We start from the raw sequence: 24093 nt of genomic DNA, 5'->3' as shown, positions 1-24093 counted from the left end.
TTCCCTGGGAGCTACATTGTCTCTGTTGAAGAGGCCTCTCAGAGCTGTGAAGTTCCTGGGCTCCTGCGCCTCAGGATACCCTTGGGATTCTGTCCTACCTCAGGGCTGGGACACCTTCCCAGTTCTCAGAGCTGTGAACACCCTTCCACCCAAGTACTGGAAGGCAGGCCACACAACGCACACAACTCCCGCAAACAACGTTTGGTGCCATGACTCAGATCGACTCTCCTGGTGCTTGTGCTCCCGTGATCGGAGCCACACTAGGATCCTATCCGTCTCCAGCTGGCCTACAGCTGCCTCCCCTTCAGGCTCACTGATCGCTCAACACCCCATCCACCAGAGACAATTAGGTAAGCCTCACTTTTCTGGTCGGTGTTGTAAACGCTTCCCTGAGTCCAAGGAAATAAATGACCGTTGAGTGTTCCAGCACTCCTCTAGTTCTCTTGCAGATGGAGGCTGGCCTTTTTCACCTGACCCTTTCTCTCACCATTAGAGATACAGCTCTTCAGTTCCCATAGGCCCAACTAGGCCATTTCAACCCTTCCTAAATTAGGCCCTACTGGGCCATTGCGGCCTTACCTGCCCTTCTAGCTCTTTCCCTTCAGAGTCGCCTATAATCCCACAGCTCTTCTAGGCCCGCGTGGCATCTTTCGCTGACCTTTCCTATGGAGGAGATTCCCTTCCTAGAGAGACTCGGTTACCCTTCAGATTTCTGCAGTTCTTGGCTTAGCCAGCTAAGTTCTGACCCCCATTTAATAGGGTGATGACCCACTGAAAGGCTTGTGTCACTTCAGACCTTCAGGGCATCCGCCTTTGTGCTCCATCAAAAGTCCTGGTACCGGGTACCAGGCGCCAAGTCTCTTCAGGCTTAGCCAGGCTAAGCTCTGACTCCCCCGCCCCGTTCGTTGAGCTAAGGGACACTGAATGACAGCCCACTGGATGGTTTGTGTCATTTCTCCTCCCCTTTCTCATCCATGTGAACAGTGTCTTCTATATACTCTCATTCGCCCTTAGGATGCCTTTCAGAAAACTTCCACCCTCTCCACCTAGTACCCAACCCAAAGGGCTCCAAATTTATTTACCTTTGCAATCGAGTTTGGCCTTAATACCCCTTAGCCAATCATCCCCAGTGGCCGCATAACGGTGGTTAGATCTCAATATTATAGGGACCCTTACAAATATTGCGAGCGATCAGAGAAATCGAAGGAGATCCCCTATGTCCAAGCCTTCTCTTACCTCTGCTCCCAGCCTTCTCTCAGATCTTCCTGTCCTCCTGCTCTGTTTCTTTTAGCAATGAAGCCTAAACAGGATGGCTCCTCCATTATCTTCAGTCAGGCTAATGAACCTCTCCCCTATAGGCCTAAACCCACAGCTCCCTCTTCTCCAACTCCCCCTGTTTCCCTTTCTCCCTCTACAGCAACAGGTTGCCCACATCAACTCTCTCTTGCACACTAGCAACCCCCCTAGCCCTGCTGTTACTCACTCTTGCTCCACCACAGTACCTCCTCTACCTCCCCCACACATCGCCTAAACCAGCCCTGGCTCTCCCTTCGCGGGAAGTTTCAGGGGTGGATGGCTCAGTCAGAGTTCACGTTCCCTTTTCATTAAGTGAACTATCTCAAATACAGAAGAGATTGGGGTCCTATACCGCTAATCCCTCCACCTTTATTATGGAATTCTGGTAAGTCACTCAATCTTGTAATCTTACTTTCCATGATGCCTTACAATCAGTCTTCTTCCCGAGGAGCACAGGTGAGTCTGGGATCAGACGAGGGCACATGCAGGTGAAATCCATCAGACTGACTGCCCAACACATTGGAACAGAGGCAGTCCCCCAGAAGGAACCCTGGATAGAATTACAATTTCCCTGGGGATATCCAAGCTGTGACCAATTATAACTTGTATCTTGGTCAGACTTTGTAAGGTTGCCCTTAAAGTGGTAAATTATGACAAAATCAGAGAGGTCATACAGGACAAGCATGAGAAGCCATCACAACTCCTAGAGCACCTTACAAAGGCCCTCTTACAATATACCAATGTGGATCCTGAGGTGCCAGATGGAAGACAACTCTTTACGGCTTACTTCTTCTCTCAGAGTGTCCCTGATATTAGAGCCAAACTTAGGCAATTGGAGAAAGGACCCCTGACTCCATAGACAGAAGTCTTAACAGTGGCCTCTAAAGTATACCATGATAGAGATGACAAAGTCCAAAAGCAAAATTACCTGATGCTATCCAAGGCCTTTTGGCCTCAGAAACTGCCTAGGCTCCCAGGCCTTTCAAAACCTGAGAACCTCCAGGCCTCTGTGTTAAGTGTGGTCAGGAAGGACACTGGGCCAGAGTGTATCCAAGGCCTCATAAGCCATTCTGACCATGTTAAGGGGACATCAAGAGGGACACTGGGATAGTGACTGTCTTCATGACCCTTGAGGTGTGAAGGCATCAGCCCTAGAGGCCCCTCCAGCCAATCTCCTAGGTCTAGCTATGGACAACTGACAGAGCCTAGGTTCCCTTGGCCCAACCACCACCATCTCTAACAAGGAGCTTTGGGCAGTCATTGCTGTATCAAGGTGACCCATCTCCTTCCTTTGGGACAGTGGGGCCATGTTTTATGTCCTGAGAAACTTTTGTGGACCCACTTCTTCTTGTTGTTCCCATATTGTCAGAGTAGGGGGACAGCCTTATTGACCTCATATCACCCCACCACTTAGTTGCATTTTCAGGGGGGTGTTCCCTTTACTCACCCCTTCCTAAAGATGCCAACCTGCCCCATCTGTTTATAGGGAAGGGACTTTTTAGCAAAAATGGGAGCTTCTATTTCCTCTGCTCCCTACATCCGCTTGACTCCAGCCTCACCAGGCATTGATCTCCTTCTTCTTCTTCTTCTTCTCCAAACCACACACCTTGACATACCTATGTTTTTCCCTCTAACTGCCAAATTATCATCCAAGTATGTGATGCCGCTTCACATGAAGTGGTATGATCAGATATAAACTCACAGGGTCTCTTCTCCATTTCCCTGGCCTTCACTATAATTAGATATGACTGATATTTTGAGATTACTTTTCAATCGATCTTCTCCTTTAATAGATAAGTTGTGAGTACTTGTACTTTCTTTAAATATTGTCTGATCTCTACAAACACCTGGGAGAAAATCATATTTTTATTTTAGTGACACTGACAGGATTTTCCCCTGATGAAATTTTGTCTAATTGAAAGGATATCATCGAAACAATTACAAAAATAATATGTTATCATCATAAATTTAAGGTGAAAAGAGCCTGTGTCAGGGTTTTCTGAAGAGGTTATAGAAGGCCTTGTATACATTACCATATCAATGGTACTATTTTACCCATGTTTTTACCAAGATCTAATGTTAGAGTGAGTCATATTAATGAAGCACTACTTACTTTAAGAAAAAGATGAAGAATTTAAATAGTATGACCTCAACATTTACTCATATTTTAGGGTACTTTGTTCCAAAGATAAGGTTAAAACAAAAAAAGAAGAAGTCAGAAAACTTCCTCAAAAGAATTTTTAATCTAGGACTTAAAAAATAGGAAAAAACTGCAATATGTTGTAGTAATTAAGAGCAATACAATGGGTGAACATAATGCTTACTGTTCATAGAAAAGTCAGTTGGTCCTCTTTGTATGATGAACAAACATTTTTCAGAAGATGCCAAGAAAAAGCAAGCACCTTTTCGATAAAAATGCACTAATGGTAGATCTTTCTAGACAAGAAGACTGTGGATTTAAAACACATGATGGGATAAGGCCTTTACTATAATGTATGCACTGTAAAGAAATCAGAGTGTCAGAAGCAACTGAGAGGAGACAAGAGACAAGAAGTCAGTTTTAAGAAAGCATTATGGTCAGTCATAGGGGAGGAGAGTAAGGGGAAATGGGAGGGAGGGAGGAATGGGAGGATACAAGGGATGGGATAACAACTGAGATGTAATATGAATAAATTAATAAAATATATATTTAAAAAAGAAAGCATTATGATTTCAGTTGGTGAGATGACTCAGATCTTGTGGCCATTTGAATGAGAATGGCCCCCATAGGTTCATATATTTGAGTGGTTGGTCTCAGGTTGATAAAATTGTTTAAGAAAGATTAGGAGCTATAACCTTGTGATAGGAAGTGTGGCCTTGTTGGAGAAGTTGTCATTGAGGGTAGGATTTGAGGTTACAAAAGCTCACATTGCACCCAGTCTCCTCTCCTCCTCTCTTCCTCCTCCTCTTCCTCCTTCTCCTCCTTCTTCTCTCTCCTCTGTTCTCTGTCCTCTCTCTTTTCCTCTTCTCTTCTCTTTTCTCTCTTCTTTCTTTCTTTCTTTCTTCTTCTTCTTCTTCTTCTTCTTCTTCTTCTTCTTCTTCTTCTTCCTCCTTCTTCTTTTCTCTCTCTCTCTCTCTCTCTCTCTCTCTCTCTCTCTCTCTCTCTCTCCTCTCTCTCTCTGTCTTTCTCTCTCTCTTTCTCTCTCCTCCCCCCCTCCCTGCTGCCTATACCACTGTTTGCTTTCCACCATGATGATCATGGACTAACTCTCTAAAACTATAAGGTGTCCAGTTAAATGCTTTATTTATATGAGTTGCCTTAGTCATGGTACCGCTTCACAGCAAAGAACAGAAACTGATACAAGTGATATAGTTGCCATGCAAGCCTAGGGACCTACCTTTGATCCATGGAACCCACATAAAAGAGCAAAGATAGAATTGATTCCAGAAAATTGTCTCGATTTTCACACATGAGTCCTAAGGTAAACACACACACACACACACACACACACACACACCTATTAGTACTACTACTAATGATGATGATGATGATGATGATAATGGTGATTATTGTGTCTTTAAAATAATTATACTTCATCTAGGAATTTAAACACCTATAAAATAAAGAACACTGATATAAATTATAGATAATAGACAACCATAAATTCAAATGTATTTGGAAATAAAAAATATATATGTTTACATATTATTGCTACAATCCATGTCACCAATAGCTATGGTCATAACTAGGATAAATTATGGAGTGACATAGGAAGGGGGCAACAGACAACAAAACTGTTATGTAATTCATGGCCCTGATAAAAGACAGGTAATAAAAACAGCCCTACATGCTACAGCCCTACAGCTAGATAAAGAAGGAAATTATCAATGTAAAATGAGCAACTGTGTCTGGGCCATGTTGAGTTTGAGATATTTTGGGGTGGAAAAATAGAATCATAAATTACTAATTCTTATTATAGATTCTGGTTGTCAGCCTTGGGGCTACTGACAATCTATTGGGAGATCTTAGAAATGGAGCCTTTATTTTTTAGATATTCTTTTTATCAACTCAATTGCTGTACAGATGAAAGTAATAAGCAAGTGACATTGAAACCCATGTCTGAAAAGTCTGCACCATCAGCATCCCATAGAACCTCTCCCTAGTTACTTCCCTAGATTTGTTAACTAAAATGGAGGAAATTATTTAACTGTAGAATATGTGACACTGAGGGGAAAATTCTAAAAATTCATAACTGAAATGATTCTTTTTGTACATGTTCTTGCCTATTGAGTGTGACCTAAATGATCCTTCTATCTAGAAAAAACAGATTTCTATATATTGGCTCAAGAATACTGTTAATGTATCTTATGAAGGAAAGTAACCACATACTACTGTTCAGAACCAGGTGAGAGGGGTGTTGCTGATATTTGGCCTAGACATATTCATTACCATTTATATAATAAGAAAGGAATTCTGTCAAAATATAGAATTCGGCGTTGAGCTTTTAGAAGATACTAGTTTATCATCCAACTAACAAATATATTTTATAAATAATATTTCTCCTTGAATAGGTACTGTACCTGCTAAAATAGAGAGTCATGCTCACTTTTTAATAAAATATAAATAAGCATGGTAAGAAAACAAGCATTAGTGTCAAGGAACTAGAATACCATTGCTTTTAAAGAGACAAAAAGTTGATTTAATCAGGATTTCTCATTTTGGAACTTTGTTTGGAAATATCTTAGCAGTGTGTTCGGTCCCTTTCTCCCCTTTTTCATGGATTTTGTGTTTCGAGTCCTCACGTGCTTGGTTTTGGGAGATGCTGATTGTCTTGTTTTGGTGGCTTCTGAACTTGTACCCCTTATAAACTCAAGCCAGGAGACCCCTGGAGGCAATCGGTGGTAACTTCGTACCTTTGAAAGGGCGTAACCTGAGAGAGGAGTTGGAGTGGGGCTTTTGTAAGGAGATCCTGTTGTGGATAAGCTAGTAGAAGAGGAGGAAGAGGAAGAAATGGAACAGGAAGAAGAAGATGATGAAGATGAAGAACAAGATGGGGCTGGAACCTGGCCTTGGGGCTGAGTGTTATTACTGTTTTTAACATAAAGCAGCCAGTCAACAGCCTGGGTCTTTGGGCTTAAGTCTTTGTTCTCAGAGGATACAGCCAACCACTTTTTCTTTGAATTGAGCTCCTGGATAAAATCAGATTCAGATGTGGAAAAAAACTGTGTTATCGTCTCTAAGTCTTCAAGATTATTATCGAGGGCTTCTAGATGATTGTCAGCTTGACTGTCTTTCATAGAAAGTTGCAAACAGGATGAGGAAGAAGTCTCTGGTAGAGAAAGGATAAGAACTAATTTCAGGTCTACTTTCCCATCAGAGCTGTTCTCAGGTGTTGGTATAACAAAGAGGGTTGCACAGCGAGGGTCTTTCTTTCCTGTAAGATGGCTACACTGAGATTTTATGTAGGAAGCGCACTCTAAACAAACAGTATATGTTGATGAGAGACGGGGACCAGGTCGAGGATTTGGCCTACCCCTCATTCTTCGAAAGAGAATTTGCCTAGAGAGATCCTTCTGGATTGTAGACTTGGAGATAGAGTTGATAATTTTATTTACAACATCAACAGGGAGAGTACCACCTTTAATAATGCAGGGATGACTGTAATCTAAGGACCATGGGCTTTCATTCTCTGGTTCTGGCTTGACACTTTCTTCAGGGCTATCTTTACTCTGGGGCTTGGAGCTCGGGACTGAAGCACTTTTATTCTTGACATAAGGCTTGGGACTTGATGCTTTTTTGCCTGAGATAGTTGGCTTCGGATGAGCTGATGGTAGACGATGAGATCTGGATTTGTCGTTGACTGATGTACTATTCTGGACCTTGGAGTGACAAACAGATGAGCTTACCACCTGGGAGCTATGACCACATCTAACCACTGTTTTAGGTTTGGGCTGGCATGTTGGAAAACTCTGCGATGGAAGAACAGAATTTGACAATAAAGGTGATTTCCTCGATTTTGCTTGGGACAATGGTAAACTCAGAAAATTGTTATTAGAGTTTGATACCGGAACTCTCAGAGGTTTACAGTCAGAGAGTGGTGAATTCTGACCCATTCGATTGAATTCAAGAGAGGATGAGTTTGGAAGAAACTCATTTCTCTGAGGTTTGTTGTTGAGTGGTGGTGAGCTCAAAGCTTTTTTATTGGATTCTAATAAGGATGACCAAAGGTTGTCCAACGAGGATTCCTTTTGTGATTTAGAGTTACATAATGTTGATTTAGGTTCACTTGGGCTATTTTCCAAAGAAGGTAAAGTCCAGATCATATTTACGGGTGTTTCTTGATGTTGGAGGGAAGATGAAGTTGACGTTGAGAGTTTTTGAGTAAACCCCAGTAAAGGTGATTTCCACCAAAGATCAATATTTGATGATGTCTGAGGCTTTGGGAGAGGTAGTCTTGATGTTGAAGCTATTTGGCTAGGTTCCAATGATGAAGTATTGGCAAATTTAGATGAAGATGTTGTCTGAGGTTTATCGTGAGACAAAGATATGTCCAAGGATTCCCAAGAGGGATGCACTGAAGTTTTCAACTGGAGGTCTTTTGAATGTGTTGCTGGGTATTTGGAATTTAAAGATGATGACTTCATTGACCTGTTATAGGAGCCTTGGATCGCTTTAGATTTCAGAGTAGACAATGTAGAGCAGCTCTGGGCCATCTTGTGAAAGCTTGATAAGTTCACTGTGACTGTACTTTGAGATTGTTCTTTGCTCATGGATTGGTTGTTGGGTTGGTTTACTTTGTCACCTGTGTACTGATGTATTGGTAAATTGTTTGTATCTTGTTGCTGAGAGTTGTCAAAATGCAGAAGGTTTTGATCGTGATAGTCTAATGGCACCATCATATGCTAGAGCAGAGCTCTTTGGAGAAGCAGTTGGCTTACAGGGATGTTCTAATATCAGGCTTTAGAGCAAGAATCCATGGACAATCAGCACTTAAATAAGCACTATTAGTTCTAATTTCTATCTTGTTATGTTTGTATTAATGACAAATGTTGTTAAAATGTGTTTCAATTAAGCTGCCAATGAAATTGGGAGAAAATGTTATCACTGAAGATTATCCTCTGTCTTCCATTTAATTTCCAAGAGTGTTGGTTTTTGGTTTTTTGTTTGTTTGTTTGTTTGTTTGTTTTTGTCTCTTTGTCTCTCTTCAAGGAATAATTCCTGTTGACAAAATAGTAAAGAGTTTAGAAGAGGACCTCATAAGACCTAATTTTCTTAATATCTAGAACAAAGAGTTTATATGATTATATGATTATACCCAGAATGTGTACCCCAGCCACCTTACGTGTCTTTTGAATTAACTTTTCTAAATGCATTACACATCTATAAAATAGACATTTTGTTTACTGAGTTAAAGTCAAATGTAATATTTATGAATTTCTAACAGTTCCCAGAATGCTAACTTCTCAAAAATAAGACCACCAATTGCTTCTACTTCCTTAATTATTGCATTCCTTCAAAAATAAAAACTTCTTATGCCAAACAATAACATCTTAGAGAAAGGTGAAATACAAACTTAGATTCAGTTCTCAATATTGTCACATTTTTTTTACTTAGATCTAAGAATCTAAACATCTAGTTGAAGTTTTCTCATATTTAGTCTTATATTTATTTGACACCACGTCAGCATTGTAAGCATGTGCTGTACCCTTCTAAAACCACTGTCTTTTTGAAATGCATTCTTTCTGCCCTGATCCTCTTATTCCTCTTCATTTTCTTACATTATTCTTTATTTGGATCACACCCACCACAGTTTTCAGCTACATCCAGGGGACAATTTAAATTAAAATCGTGCTCAAACACTCATAAAATTTGCATGCTTGATCCCAGTTCATAGAAATGTTTGGGAACAATTAGAAAGTATGGTCTTATTCGGGGAAGTATATCATTTAGATGTTTTAAAAGTTGATGACATTCTCAGTTAACTACCTTTCTTCCTCTTCCTTGTAGGTGAGCTTTGAGCTCTCAGCTACTGTTTCAGTGCCATACTTGCATGCCTACTGCCCTTCTCCTGACCATAATGGTCATGGACTTACCCTTTAAAAGAGTGAGCCTCAATAAACTCCATTTTTAATTTATTTATTCACTTTACATCCCAATCGTACCCAACTCCTTCTTCTCCTCCAAGTCCCACCCTCCTTCCCTGTTCACCATACTTCCCTTCTCCTACTCCCCACAAGAGGGGAGCCCCCACTAACCCACCCCTGCATATCAGGTGCCATCAGGACTGAGTGCATCTTCTTTCCCCGCGTGGCCTCACCAGGTGGAAGTGATCAAATAGCAGGCAACAGAGTTCATATCAGAGATAGCCCCTGATATCCTTACTAGGGGACCCACATGAAGCCCAAACTGCTCCTATGCTACATCTGTGTAGGAGGCCTAGGTGCAGTCCATGCATGGTCCCTGGTTGGTGCTTCAGTCTCCACAAGCTCCCCAGGGCCCTTGTTAGTTGACTTTGTTGATCTTGTGGCATCACTGTCACCTCCAGGTCCTTCTATCCTTCCCCCAACTTTTCACACGACTTCCCACATTTTATCCAATGGTTGGCTATGAGTCTTATCATCTGCTTTGATCCACTGCTGGGTTGAGCCTCTCAGAGGACAGCTATACTAGGCTTCTGTCTGCAAGCATAGCAGAGTGTTGTTAATAGTGTCAGGATTGGCTTTCTCCCACGGGCTGGGTCTCCCACAGTTTGGGCCAGTCATTGGTTGTACATTCCCTCAATCTCTCCTCTCCTTTTATCCCTGTACTTCTTATAGGCAAGGTAAACTTTGGCAAAAGTTTTTGCGAATGGGTTGGCGTTCTCCTCCCTCTAATAGTAGTCCTATCTAGTTAGAGGGCGTCTAACCCTAACCTTAACCTCCAACCCTAATCCTAAACCTAACCCCAATAAGCTTTTTTTTTTTATCTTGGTGCTTTTGTCACAGCAATATAAAAGTAACTAAGGTAATCACTATTGTTCTTTTTATATAACCCCTGGCTAAAGTCATTTATTATGTTTAGTATTTGAAAAGAAACTATAGAAATTTCATAAGAAAGTAGAAACTCATTCCTGTAATATTAACTTACAAAAATGCATACTGAGATACAAGACCTGATGTAACTAATTTTTCTCTCTCCATCCCTCTGCCATTATAATCCTCCTATATGATGAAAGCAATGTATTCTTTGCATATATTAACTTATTCAGGTAATATCATAGCAATTACATTATAGCTATAGATGTTCCCCTTTTGCCAAGGTTGCTTTTATAGACTTGTTCTCACTCTACTTGCAATTATCTGAAGCATATCTCATGAGAATCCTTTTAAGTTTTCAGTCATTGAGATCAGTAGTACTTATTGGTTATCTATCAGTCTTCCTAAGTACTAGTTTTAGAAAACTTGTTCTGATTTTCTCTTCTGTTTCAAATGTGTATTTCCAGCTAAGCATCAAACCTTTCCACCTAAAAGTGCCAATGATAAAGCAAACACAAATCAAATAAAACTCAATTAATTTAATTCTTTCTAGAGAAAATTATTTTCCTATTTCTTCTATTGTAGCCCCAAAATTTAGCCATTTATTTTAGATTCTTTGTAGTAACAGAGGATAATTTTATTTTCTGATGCAATTTAAATACCAAAATTGATTAAATTTGCCTCTTTAGTACCTTATTTTTCCTGTCTCACCATTTCAATTTTTCATACATACATCTCAGGCAGATTAATGTGTGATTATAGTTGCTTCCATAAGTATTTTCTATTTTTCTTCACCAGACATAAAATAGTAAACTCTTTCTGGAAAGATGCCCCTGAATGATATCTCATGGACTTTGCAAGTGGTTTGTTTGTTTCTTTTTTAGTCTTTTTTATTTAAATTGTTTTTATTAAATATTTTTAACATTTAACATATACATTTATATTATTACACCTATATACCATAAACTACCTATAGCAAGATGAACCATGACACAATCAGGAATTATATAAATGTTACATTATTTAATGTTTTGGCTATTTGTATTTGACAGCCTTGCAGATAGGCAAGCTTTCAATGTGTCTGCAAAGGAGTAGTAAGTATAGAGTCTGGATCTCCCAGAAGCCAATAAATTTCCCATTTAATCAACTGAGCAATATATCAGTAAGCATCATCAGAATGTGATAGACAAAATGAAACCTGGAGATGTATATTAAATAGAATGCTCATATACTGCTAAATTGGCATATCCTGTTTGAGAAATTCTCTAGTTAGATCCATTAATTAAATTAGTCTTATTATTAAAGAGAAAAATTCTACTACAAAGAACATTACAGCAGACATGTGCATGGAACAAAGCATTTTCTGGATATTTTCATAACTACAAACTTGAGTCAAGTGCTGTTCAATAGTAGAATATATAAATAATGTATATTCCTTCAAAGAAATAACAACAAAAATTATAAAATACAGCACCACTACAATTCCATATATGAATCTCACATGGAAAATAATTTAGTAAAAGAGTCATATGCAAACGCTAAATGTTTCATGATTTCATGTATGAAACTACAAAAGTTGGCAACCCTGACCATCTTGCTAAAATGAGTGTGCTTGGTGAGGTAAAGATTAGGAGAAGGCAAAAAGGTATGTCTGGAAAGGTGGTGCTGTTCTGCCTCTGGACCTGGATCCTGATGGTATAAGTGAGTTCATTTGGTGATAATTGAATCCTAACACTTATATTATGTGAATTCCTGTAGATCGCTTCACTGAAATAAAAAGCGCAAAAGTAGATGACTTAAGGCTAATTAGAAAAGACACATCTGAAACAGAATTGCACTGAAAGGTGAAATACTAAAGAACAAACCAAGATCTGGCTTACAGATGCAAGGAACCTTGCTGTCCCTAATCCCCACCACCCACCACCCCCACCCTCCCTCACGCACTCTGGAGAAAAAGAAAGGAAAGGTGCAAGGTAGAAATTCAAACCAACTGGAGTGAGCAAGAAGAATCTAAAGGTAAAACTCATGGAAAATACCATTTCTGAATGCTTCTACTTTCAGAATTACTCAGCAAATGTCATTTATAGTTCAAAGGTATATCTTGCAATAACTATATAAGTATTAAAGATAGCAAAAGAAATGCTCGAACTCTGACTAAAGCTATAATTACTGGAGAAGCTGGGCACCAATATAAAATCAGTAAGTCAAATATTCCCTATGTTCTAATGCTTTTATTCTTGAGTAGTTCAAATGCTCCACCAATAGCTAAAATACTAAAGGTCTTTAAAGCAAGATATAGAAAAGCCCTCAATTTGTTCTAGGAAAACAATGTACAAGTCATGAATTTAGGTATGACAATGGTAACATAAATAAGGAGAAATATTAACATTACCATCTGCCCTTGGAAATAAATGAAACCCTTAAACCTTTTTTTAATGTGTATGTGGGTGTTTCGTCTGCATCTGGGCACATGCACACCATGCATGCCTGGTGTCTGGAAGCCAGAAAAGGGCACTGGGTTTCTTAGAACTGATGTTTAACCAGTTGTAAGCTGTCATGTGGGTGCCGGGAGTTGAATCTGAGTCCTTGAGAGGAACAGCCAGTCCTCTCCAGTCCAGCTTCCTTTTTTTTTTTTTTTTTTTTTTTTTGCATTATTTTTATGTTTTGAGCCTTCATATAATTGTATCACTTTCACTTTTTTTGTCTTCCTCCAAATCCTCTCATATGCCCCTTTCTTTCTATGTTTCAATTCTTTCTCTTGTGTGTGTGTGTGCAGGTGTGTGTGTGTCTGTGTGTGTGTGGTGTGTGTGTATGATAATGTTAATGGTACATACATGTTTTATGTTTTCAGGGATGACTATTTGGTATTGGATAATCAATGGTGTGTTCTTCCCTGGAAAAGACTATTTCTCCCACTTTCAGAATCCTTTGTCTAGTTTCTTGTTTATTTGTTTATTTATTCACTTTACATCCCAGTGGCAGTCCCCTCCCTCCTCTGCTCTCCTTCCTACCTTCCTTCTCTCTTCCCCCTATTCTCCTCCCCTGTTCCTCAGAAAAAGGAAACCCCTCCCACAAATCCAACTGAGGGCATCAAATGGTATCAGGGATGAGTACATCTTCCCCTGAGGCCTGGCTAGGCAGCCCCTCCAGGAGGAAGTGATAAAAAAAAAAAAAAACCAACAACAACAACAAAAAAAAAAACCAAACAAACAAAACAGAACAAACAAAGAAAAAAAAACCAGGCAACAGAGGCCATGTCAGAGATAACCCCACCCCCATTATTAGGGGACCAACCTGCTCATGGGCTACATCTGTGTAAGGGACCTAGATCCAGTTCATGAATGTCTTCGGTATCCTTCCCCCAAACTTCCTGCATTCCACCCAGTGTTTGGCTGTAAGTCTCAGCATCTGTTCCGATTTGCTGCTGGGTGAAGCCTCTCAGGGGACAGCTATGCCAGATTTGCCTCTGCAAACATAGCAGAATATCATTAATAGTGTCAGGGGATGGGCTGGAGAGATGGCTCAGCTGTTAAAGGCTAGGCTCACAACCAAAAATAGTGTCGGGGGTTGACTGAGGAGATCAGAGACTGCGGACCAAGTGAGTGGTCGAGCTGCGATCTATAGGTCTTTTTCTAGGGTTGAGGCCTATGTTAACCCATGTGTTGGTGGCATCAACATTCCAGTCATATTTATGCACCTATATTGTTGAGACTACATGGCTATAGCTTCTAAGATTTCCAGGAGGCATAATCTCACAGCAAACTTTGTATTCTTCTGGCTGTTACAATCTTTCAGTCCTTTCTTCCACAATAATCCTTGAGCCCTGTAGCATATATAGTACATAGATAAATCCGTTGAGACTGCGCTCCACATTTCTGCATTCTGAACAGTTGTGATTTTCTCTAATGGTCTCTATCTGTGGCAAAGAGAAGTGTTCTTGATGAGGATGAGAACTACACTTACCTGTAGTTTAAGGATAAATCTTAAGAATGTAGCTAGGGATTACACAGGTTTAGTAATGGTCTGGCTGTAGATTCTACTCTAAGACCCTTGATTTCACTAGCTCTGGCAAGTTGGCTGGTTCCCAGTTCAAGAGTGATTTCCGCAGCAAGTACCGCCAATGAGCTTTGAGGTCCTTGGCAATTAGAACACCCACACAAATTTGCTTTTCTAGTATAGACTGTTTATTTTCACAAACATTACTTGTAATGTAAAAGTTAAATAGCTTACACACCGAGCAGGGAACAGTTGGTCAGGGAGAGAATGCTGCAACGTTGTTCTGCTGGTTGTCATTAGGATTCTTCTGGAGCTTTGTAGGTGCGACCCACATCCATCATGAAATCCTTCATCTCTGTGGCAGGCCAAGAGGATATGCACAGGTGGAGGTCCAGACGGTCCTTGAGAGTTCCTGCCAGTGGCTAGCTCTGACAGGTGATCATGCGTGTGGTCAGGGATGATGCTGAAAACTCAACAGTCACCAAAGCCAGGATCACACATAGAGGATAGTCTCATAGACCTCTTGCCAGTGGGTATTAAAGCAGAGGCTTGGGAGCACAGCACCATGATGCTAGGGACCTTTCTCATTGCAGCAGATGGAGACCATTACAAAACCAGGACAACTTGTCAAAATACAAAGGATAACTGATTGTGGGGTTCTGAGACAAACACATTCATTTATAGCACAACCCCTGAATCTAAATTTCAAGGGACATCATGGAAAAGGGTGGGAAGGGATTGTAAGACTCAAGGGACCAAAAAGTCTTCTGTGAAATTGGATCTCCAAGGAATAAAAGGGAAGTTGCATCCAAGACACCTCAACAATATGGCTGCCTAAACAACAGCAATAACAATACCAAAAGACATGCTAATGCAGAAGGAGAGAATTTCACAGTGCTTGACCCCTGGTCAAAGAACTTGAGGCCACTAATGGCTGCTGGGAGAGGGAGAATTAGTTACCCTCAGGAATGATCCCCTAATTGGTTCTCCAATTCCATGTGCTCAGCCTGAAAATCATATACACACATGCAACACTAAACAAACTCAGTTGGTTGTATTTATTAATTTATGGATTGTATATACACGTAACAATAAAAAAGAAATGGATGCCATGAATTTGAAAGCAAGTGGGAGCATACACAGAGAGGTGAGAGGAATGAATGGAAAAAAAGTAATAATATGCATTTTAATTTTTAAAAATAAAAGAAATGCATGTAAAAATTAAAAATAATAATACAGTTTCCAATACTCTATGAATGCAGTTTTTATGAGAACAAGAGAAGCCATAATTCAACAAAGAATTTGTATAATACACAGTAAATGGGTTAACGCCAGCTATGAGGTGAACAAAAAGATAGAAGTTGTCACATATTTTTGATAGATTTGAGCATAGAGACTAAATAAATGTTCTGTGATATCCTAGATTGGCTATTAGACAAGTAAACTGGCATTAACTAAAATATTCACAATGTTCTATGAAATTTTGTCGATACTGTTATTTCAACAGTTACTTGTTTTGAAAAATGACATAATGAAAACCCTAAAGAATCTACTAGAAAATCAGTGAAATATAAAAATAAATTCAGTGAAGTTTCAGCATGCAAAATAAATGTACAAAGTTCAGTTACATCTCTATAAGTCACCAACCATTCACAAAAGCCAAGACTTTTGTAAGTGGGGTGTTTCCTTCTGGTTTCATTCTTGGACAATTGTTGACATATAGAAACATCTCTTTAATTTTTCACTAGTATCTTGCTAATCTAATTGAAAGTGTTTATTAGTCTTAAGAGCTTTTTAGTGGAATCTTGACAGAATTTCAAATTTAGAACCACGGTATCAACTTTTAAATTCGTATTCCTTTGTTTTTCTTTCCTTTTTTTTTTTTTTTTTTTTTTTTTGTCTTGATAAAGAGTTTGAACACTGGATTGAAAAGGAAGAGACAGAGAGAGAGAGAGAGAGAGAGAGAGAGAGAGAGAGAGAGAGAGAGAGAGAGAGAAAGAGAGAGAGGAAATGCTTTAAAGTTTTCTTTGTTATTATAATGTTGGCTATAGATTTGTCATAGATACCCTTTATTATTTTTAAGATTATGCCAAGCTGTACTATCAGCTCAAGATGTGACCTGCCCCCACCACTCCACAGCTGCAGCAGTTCAGTGTGCTAACCCTACGAAGACACGTGCATTGGCAGTTGCCTTTATGAACAGAGAACCTGTTCAAACTAGGCATTCTGCCTTCAAATAAATTTTAATTTGCACAAGATGGAATCTCTGAAGGGTAATGATTTTCCTTAAGAACACCTTTGTTATTGTCTCAGTGAAGTGCATGAGGTTTCTCTTCAGTGTAATTACTGTAGCTGTTTGCCCAGGGCTGCCTGGATGCTACCATTTTATTAACTAAAATTTGCTAAACATCTGGTTATTAGTTCTACAGGACTAAGAACCTCATGGCCAGTTTTTTTTTTTCACAGAAATGGCCCCACTTCCTGTACCAAGTTTGTACTTTGGTTACATCTCTAGCTGCTGTGATATAATATCCTGACAAAAGCAATGTAAAGAAGAAAGAATTTGTTTTGTCTCACGGTTCAGTGTTGTTCTCAATCCAGGAATCACGCGAGTTCTCCCACATTAGCCAAATAATAACAAATAAAAATAATCTCACAAAGGTATGCTGAGGCTTATGTCCCAAGTAATTTGAGATTCTATCAAGCTGACTAACTATCGTAGGTGAATTATTGATGCTCTTGCTCCCTCTAAGTATGAGAGATTAGCAGATACACTGTCTGTTTGACATGAAAGATTTCTTCTTAATCTTTCTTTGTTCCTCTAGTCCTTCCTGAAATTTATTCTCTCCAGTATTCTAATGGTTGAAGCTCCTCCAACTGTGTGTATACTATCCGTGCAAGTATCTCCTGCAGTGTTGGGTTATTGTTCTGAAATTTTTCTTATCTTGAAATGTGCTTATTTATTCATCATGTTTAAAGGACAGTTTGACTAGATAACACAATTTTGATTGGCAGTTTTGTGGTGGATGTCGTGGGTGTGATTGTGGCTGCTGCTTTTGTTGTCATTGTTGTTGTTTTTACTTTCAGGTCCTGCAATATACCATTCTTTATATTTTTGGTCATGAGAGTTGATAAAATAGGAAATATAAGGGAAATTAATGTTTGTATAGTACTTTTATAAGATGTTTGATTTTTTAAATTGCTGCTAATTTAATATTTATGTGCTGAGTAGTGACAAGCAGTGGAAAAATTTTAAGCTTTTGTTTCCTGTAATTAAGCCATACTGTTTCTCTAAGAGCAAAAACCTTTGTACAATAAACAGGCTGTTATTCATAACTAGCAACACTTTCCAATCTGAGCCTGGGCACTTTATATAATGGTTTTCGGCACTGTGTGTCATGATGTCACACACACAAAACCATGGCTTCCATGGCATCAAAGGATGTCATAGGGGTACTACAATAAATGCCTCAGATCGGCTACACATGTTATTTTGCACTTTGGGGACTATTTTACTGAGCTGTGGAGATGGCTCAGCAATTAAGATTATGGACTACTTTTGAAAAGGACAGGAGTTCTGATCACAGCACCCATATTAAGCTACTCACAGCTGCCCACAATTCTGTTCTCAGGGAAATAAAATGCCTTTGAGTCCACCAGCACCTGTACTAGTGTACACACACACACACACACACACACACACACACACACACAATGCATACTCCTAATTTAAAACAAATCTTAGTACTGTTAAAACTTTTGGGGCATTCATATTCAGTTATAGGACTATGAGATTGTGACTCACGGTTTAAGAATATTATAAACATTTTATTTTCTCTGCCTTCTACTAATTATTTCTTGTTTTAATATTCATACGTTTAATATAGGCCTAATTTTAGATAGCTATATTTCTTTGATGTTAGTTTTAACCATTTTTATTAATTCATACTTCAGCATAGAATTGTTGTAAATCTTAAAGCAAACATTGAAAGTTAAAGTATATACTCCCTAGGTGGGACCCAATAATAGTGTCTGAGTAATCCCTACATGTTACTAATATATAATAATTGATGTCAATGCACTTTATTCAAAATGTATATTCTTAAATCAATCATGTAGTTCACTAAGTTTACAACATATTGGCTTCTCAATATTGGTTTGGGTTCAATGAAGAACACTTGTTATATTATGATATGATTGCTTTAAAATATGTTTCTGACAAATGATTGAAGCACTTTTTTTTTCCTGGATAATTATATACTAAACTTTCTGGGTAAAAATTAGTTTATTTGTCATTAATTAGGTTTCTACTGCTGTGATAAAAATACCATGGCCAAAAGCAACGTGAGAAGGACCAGGTATATTTCAGCGTACAGTTCAACATAACAGATCATCATCACTGGACAGAAGGGCCAGAGCTCAAGCAGGGTGGCAACCTGGGGCCAGGACCAAGAACAGAAGCCATGACAGAATGCTTACTGGCTTGCTCCTCCTAGCGTGCCCAGTCCGAGTTGTTACACAATCCAGGACCCCCTGCCCAGGTGCACTACCCACTAGGGGCTGGGCCCTCCCATATCATCACTAATTTAAAAAGTGACTCACACCCTTCCCTACAGGCCAATCTAACAAGGGAATTTTCTCAATTGTTCCCTCTTCTCAGATAGCTCTAACTTGTGTCCAGTTGACAAAAAAATAACAACAACTAGAAAACTGTACTTTCCTTGTTTGCGTCACAAAGCAATCAACTGCTGAATGAATAACTCACAAACATTGACTTTAGCAATGATAATGAAGTGAGGTATCAAGTTTCCATAGATCACTTCTGCCAAGGGATTTCTTCCTAGAAATGGTCATCCCTACACATAAATGAGCAGTGACAATACTTTAAATGCTATGCGAGAAACTGTTCTCTAGACAGCAGCTGTGCAAACAAAGAGAAGAGCTTTGGAAAACCACGGCACATGTACAGACTTGTTGATTACACTGCATGTCTAATTCAAGATATTTTGCTTATACAAAATCATGATGGGAGCCTGCAAAGGATAATTTGGTAGGTTACACATTGCATTCATTTTATTTGGTTCGTGTTCTCCATTTAACTGAACACCCCCAGCTGTCTGAATCTAAAATGATTAGATTTCAGTAATGCAGATATTTCTTCCAAATGCACTAAACTATAATGGATATGCATAACACATCCATATCAGTGCATATGACAAAGACCAAGTATCAATCTTTCAAAGATAAAAATAAATTATTTTAAAATACCATATTTGCTAAATAGCTAACAATATTAATATGCTTTCTCAAATGTAGGATGCCCATTTTCTTGCTATGACAACAAACACAAATATTATCATAATGACAGATAATATCTTCATTTTTCTGCAACTTATGTAGCTTAAGCATTATACATTTGCTGATCAGAAAGAAAGGTTTCAATTACTTCTCCAAGAGAACTGGCATTAATACTTTTGACTAATTTTTCACTAGTTTAAATCATTTTACAAGGTTTGCCATTAAAAAAAAAAGAATTCTTTTGTATCCTTCATTCATGATTTAAAATATTTGTGTTTAAGCTCAGTGTTGTTTTTATCTAATATTTATACAAACTATTCCAGGAAAAAAAACAAATTATGAGTGGAATTAAATCCAATGTTAGTGATCCTCCTTACCAGTTATTATTATTATTAATATTAGTAAGAGGATGTGTTAATATTAGAGACAAACTGCTGGGCTCTGGGGAGCATCTTGCTTCAGATCCCCAGTCGGCTTAGATTCCTGCCTGTCATATACCCCAGGACTCAGCTAATAGCTTCTACATTAAAATATAAAATGGAAAGATACATGAGGCAGTCTTACAATATCTCTTACTGGAAATACTGCCTGAGATGCTTCAAAAATGATTTTGCTGAATAAAAATTAAAAAAAAAAAAAACCTAGAAGATGGAGACAAACATCTACTGAGATTGCTGACCTCACATATGCCGTAAATTTGGATCGCCGTATTGTGCCTTTTGTGCTGTTCCTTCCTGTACTTCACGCATTTCTACTCACAGGAAACTGGGGGATGAGCAATGAGGCAATAGCACAAAACGTACCATCCAGCATTTATTCCACCTTCAGCATATGAGTCTTCCGTTGACATGAACTAACACCGGTGCTATAGCGTGAGGAACACTGGCCTGGTCCTGAAGTCCACGCGCAGCAAGACCTGACTTCAGGCTTTTTCCCGCCTTTGCTGTTTCTCGCTGGATTTAGATGATCCCTCTGGCTGTTTGATTTCTGTTTCTCTGTTCTGAGGGATAAGTAACCCTCCGAATCGCCATCCTCTCTCGTCTCTCCCCGCCTGCTGCCAGCATCTGTTTTGAGTCAAGTCCGACATACCTTCCAAAGCCTCCCCCTTATCTTCCTGACCTTTCTCTTTTACCCAGGTATCTGCTCCTCTTTTCTCAATGTGCACGTCATTTTCCTAAGTCCATTCTGGAACTTTCTTCTACTTCACATTCAAGTGCATTGTTTTGTACGTTCCCACACTTCTGGATGTATCAAAATTGCTATGTCAGAAATTTTAAGTGTCTGAGGTAAAACACAGATGCTTATATAGAAGAACAGAGCCAAATACAAAACACCTAATATAAACAGTATGTTTATGAAGTCCCTGGTGCAGGCTAAGATATCTTCAAACATATATCTAGCCAGAGTGTTGGATGTGTGTAAGAAAGGACAAAAGCATCAACATCATTGACTTGAAAATCACATTTGCGTATTATTTTCTCAATTTGCTTAAGCCAGAAGTATCAGATGTATAATATTTTTACCTCAGCATTTCCTTAAAGCACACGTGTTTTCTTTCTGTTTTTAAACCCAACTGAAGGGCCAATTATCAAAAAATTAGAGCTTCCTGATACAGGTGGTGAGAGTCAGACCAGGTACTCGGGAAGAGCAGTATGCCTTACTGCAGAGCCATTTCTTCAGCTGCAGCTCAACAAAGTATCACTACCAGAAAATAGTCACCCATGTCTCCTTATGGAGCAAAAATTCAACTATGAAGATATCTTCTTAATGCTTTGTAAAGTGATTATTTTGTTCCTGGGAACCTAGGGTAGGTTTTTTTTTAATTGATATATTTATTTTTATATTTAATCTATATAATTATATATATGTAGACACTCTGTAGGCAGAAGCTGCAGTATCATGAGATCAAGATCTGCCTGGACTCCATGGTTAGCTTTAGGCTAGCCTTGGCTACATAATGATACCCTGTCTCCAGACAAAAATAAACACACACACAAATAAATAAACAAATATTGTTACTAATCTTGGTTTCCATTTTTAAAATAATCCTTTTCTATTTTCTCAGTAAGTCTAAGACAGTTCAGTTTTACTATGGACACAGAACATGGTTCTCACCTCAAAGAGAATAATAAAGTAATTTCTTTGGATCCCTATAGAAATGAGTATGGCCCAAGACATGAATACAAATTTCTCTGGATAACATGTCTATCCAACATGGAAATGGCTACATGAACTTTGTAGTTACAAAAAAAAAAATCAAGGCACTTGTCATAGACATTGGTAGACATCAGGCCGGCAGAGTACAACAAAGCAAGAACAACACAATATATCACAAACAAAAATATCTTGTTATATTTTCCTCATTGGTCTAGGAAGTTAATGGATTCCAAAGTGCTTACCTGAATGTTAGACTTATGTAAGGTAGGACACGGAGGAAGGCAATGAGTGAATTTTTTTAATTTAAGTAATTTATTCAGATTATATCTCAATTGTTATCCCCTCACTTGTATCTTCCCACTCCCCCCTCCCTCTTTCACCCTGCTCCCCTCCCCTAGGTCTGTGACAGAAGGGGACCTCTTCCACCACCATATGATCACATAAGGTCTCATTCTGGTAGCCTGCTTACCCTCTTAAGGGAACTAAATTAAGAACAATTCTGGCCCTGGATTTACAATATGCCAACTTGATATAGTAATTTCCAATCAATCTTCTTGTTAGAATCCTTAACACAGGAACAGATTTTTTTTTCTCCAGGAATTGCACATTAGTGACCAAAAAAATGAACTGTACCAAAGAAAGCCTGTCTTGTAATTCATAACATTTTTCAAAAATGTGAAATATTAAAGCAATTATGAAGCCATTGAAATTGAAGAATCTGGTAAGTAAACAACTCTACATTCAAGAATTTAAACCAGCATACAATCAATCATAGAAATACATTTTATTGGTTTTTTCTTTTTTCTTTTTTTTTTTCTTTTTTTTTTTTTTTTTTTGGCCTGGTATAACAGCCGAAAGAAGATGTAACCTCAACATCAGCTCACATAGGAAACCAAGAAGCATGCTCCACTGAAAGCCCATGTTTCTTTATTTTTCTTCCTACATCAATAAAACCTCTCTTTCTCTGCAGAAGCTATGTTGTCTGTCGAGAAATGTGAGGCAGGCACATTTCAGCCATGTTTGGCTTCCAAACCCAGAACTTGAAGAATAACAAACTTAATTGTTTTCTTGGCAAGAGCTAAAGATTAATCAGATATATCTTTCAAAAAAATCACCTTTACACCTCTCTGGTGTGCTGCAGTTGGCTAATAGATGCTCCTTTTGTTATCGTAATGTAATGTTCCTTCCTTTGAAAATCTCATGAACTTCTCTAGGCAACACTAAGAAAAATCCGTCGTTTATTAAATTATACTCTCCTTTTGATTCACCTTTGAACTCTTGGCACAGGTTACTAAACGAGGCAGCCAAAGTTTCTTTTTGCACCTGCAAAGGACAGTTCAATCTACAATTAAAGATCATTTCCTCTTCTTTGAAATTCAAATAATGGCATTAAAACAGTATAATATCTTCTGTCGGCATCTGGTCAAGCCATTTCCTGGCATGTGTGATGAGGTAACAAGATGAATGTGTAAAAATGATACAGAGAGATGCTGAGATAATTTCTAGGTGAATCAAAAAGGCAATGGGCTTCTAGACTTTTTGATGAGTATACAGTTGTGTAAACAGACATACTCTAGAGTGCTTTTGAGGGAAAAAATGAAAGATAGCATTAGCTTCTTCATATACAAATAAAAATATGGTCAACATTAATGGTACTTAATATAAAACCTACTAAAGAGATGATTATTGCTAATACTCGTGAAGGTGACTCTTCCAGAAGGCTTACCTCTCATGCATTCTGTCCTTCCAAAGTCACATACCTTTTGCTTGAGGCATGTTCACACACACATGTCTTGGAGCAGAATCTTCACTGTTCCAAAGCCCTCCCCACACTTCTCTTTTATGATGCCTGAAGACTGTATACAGTATCTATATTAATTCATTCTTGGATACACTGTGATCCTAACACCTCCATTTTTGTTGTTAGTGCTTTCCCAGCTAATCTAAGAAGGAACTTAGTTTTAACTGCAAATTCTACTTTTCTAAATATTACTTTGTAGAAAGGTTTTTTTTCCCCTTCATTCACATTGTTCCTGAATTCAAAATGTCAAATGCAAAAGAAATGGCCAAAGACTAATGAGGGAGAATGAGGAATTCACAAAATACTTGTGTATTTTCCACAGTTCAGTTTTATAGATATCACAAACTCCACAGCCTTGAAAAGTATCAACTGTGTAGTTCAAGTTTGCCATAGATGGTTGGAGAAACTGAGTTTCAGAATGGTTCCACAACTTATACAGTTTTCTCAGTCATTCAGATTTCTTTTTTTCCAAGATATATATTATTTTATTAATTTGTTCTTGTTACATCTCAATGGTTATCCCATCCCTTGTATCCTCCCATTCTTCCCTC

The 24093-nt window shown here is 38.6% G+C and overlaps 1 protein-coding gene across 4 annotated transcripts in view; it reads right to left on the bottom strand.

Annotated features, from left to right (window-relative positions):
• Nucleotides 1-5947: 5947 nt before the first annotated feature.
• The window catches only part of CSNK2A2IP (casein kinase 2 subunit alpha' interacting protein), a 113769-nt gene continuing 95623 nt past the window's right edge, over nucleotides 5948-24093 (bottom strand). Inside the window, exons 3-5 of one of the 4 annotated variants that reach the window (XM_084801978.1) lie at nucleotides 23010-23064; nucleotides 13585-13756; nucleotides 5948-8494 (exon numbers count right to left, since the gene is read on the bottom strand). In XM_084801978.1, coding sequence (XP_084658104.1) covers nucleotides 5980-8175 — 2196 coding nt within the window. In that variant the 5' untranslated portion in view covers nucleotides 8176-8494; nucleotides 13585-13756; nucleotides 23010-23064 and the 3' untranslated portion in view covers nucleotides 5948-5979. Of the gene's footprint in view, nucleotides 8495-13584; nucleotides 13757-22856; nucleotides 22934-23009; nucleotides 23065-24093 lie in introns of those variants that run through there. The other 3 variants (XM_084801979.1, XM_084801976.1, XM_084801977.1) reach the window with 3 other exon arrangements.

This window comes from Acomys minous (assembly GCF_964271855.1).
Source record: "Acomys minous genome assembly, chromosome: 11".
NCBI lineage: Eukaryota > Metazoa > Chordata > Mammalia > Rodentia > Muridae > Acomys > Acomys minous.
The sequence above is the reverse complement of the archived record's forward strand: the minus strand, read 5'-3'. Positions and strand labels throughout refer to the sequence as shown.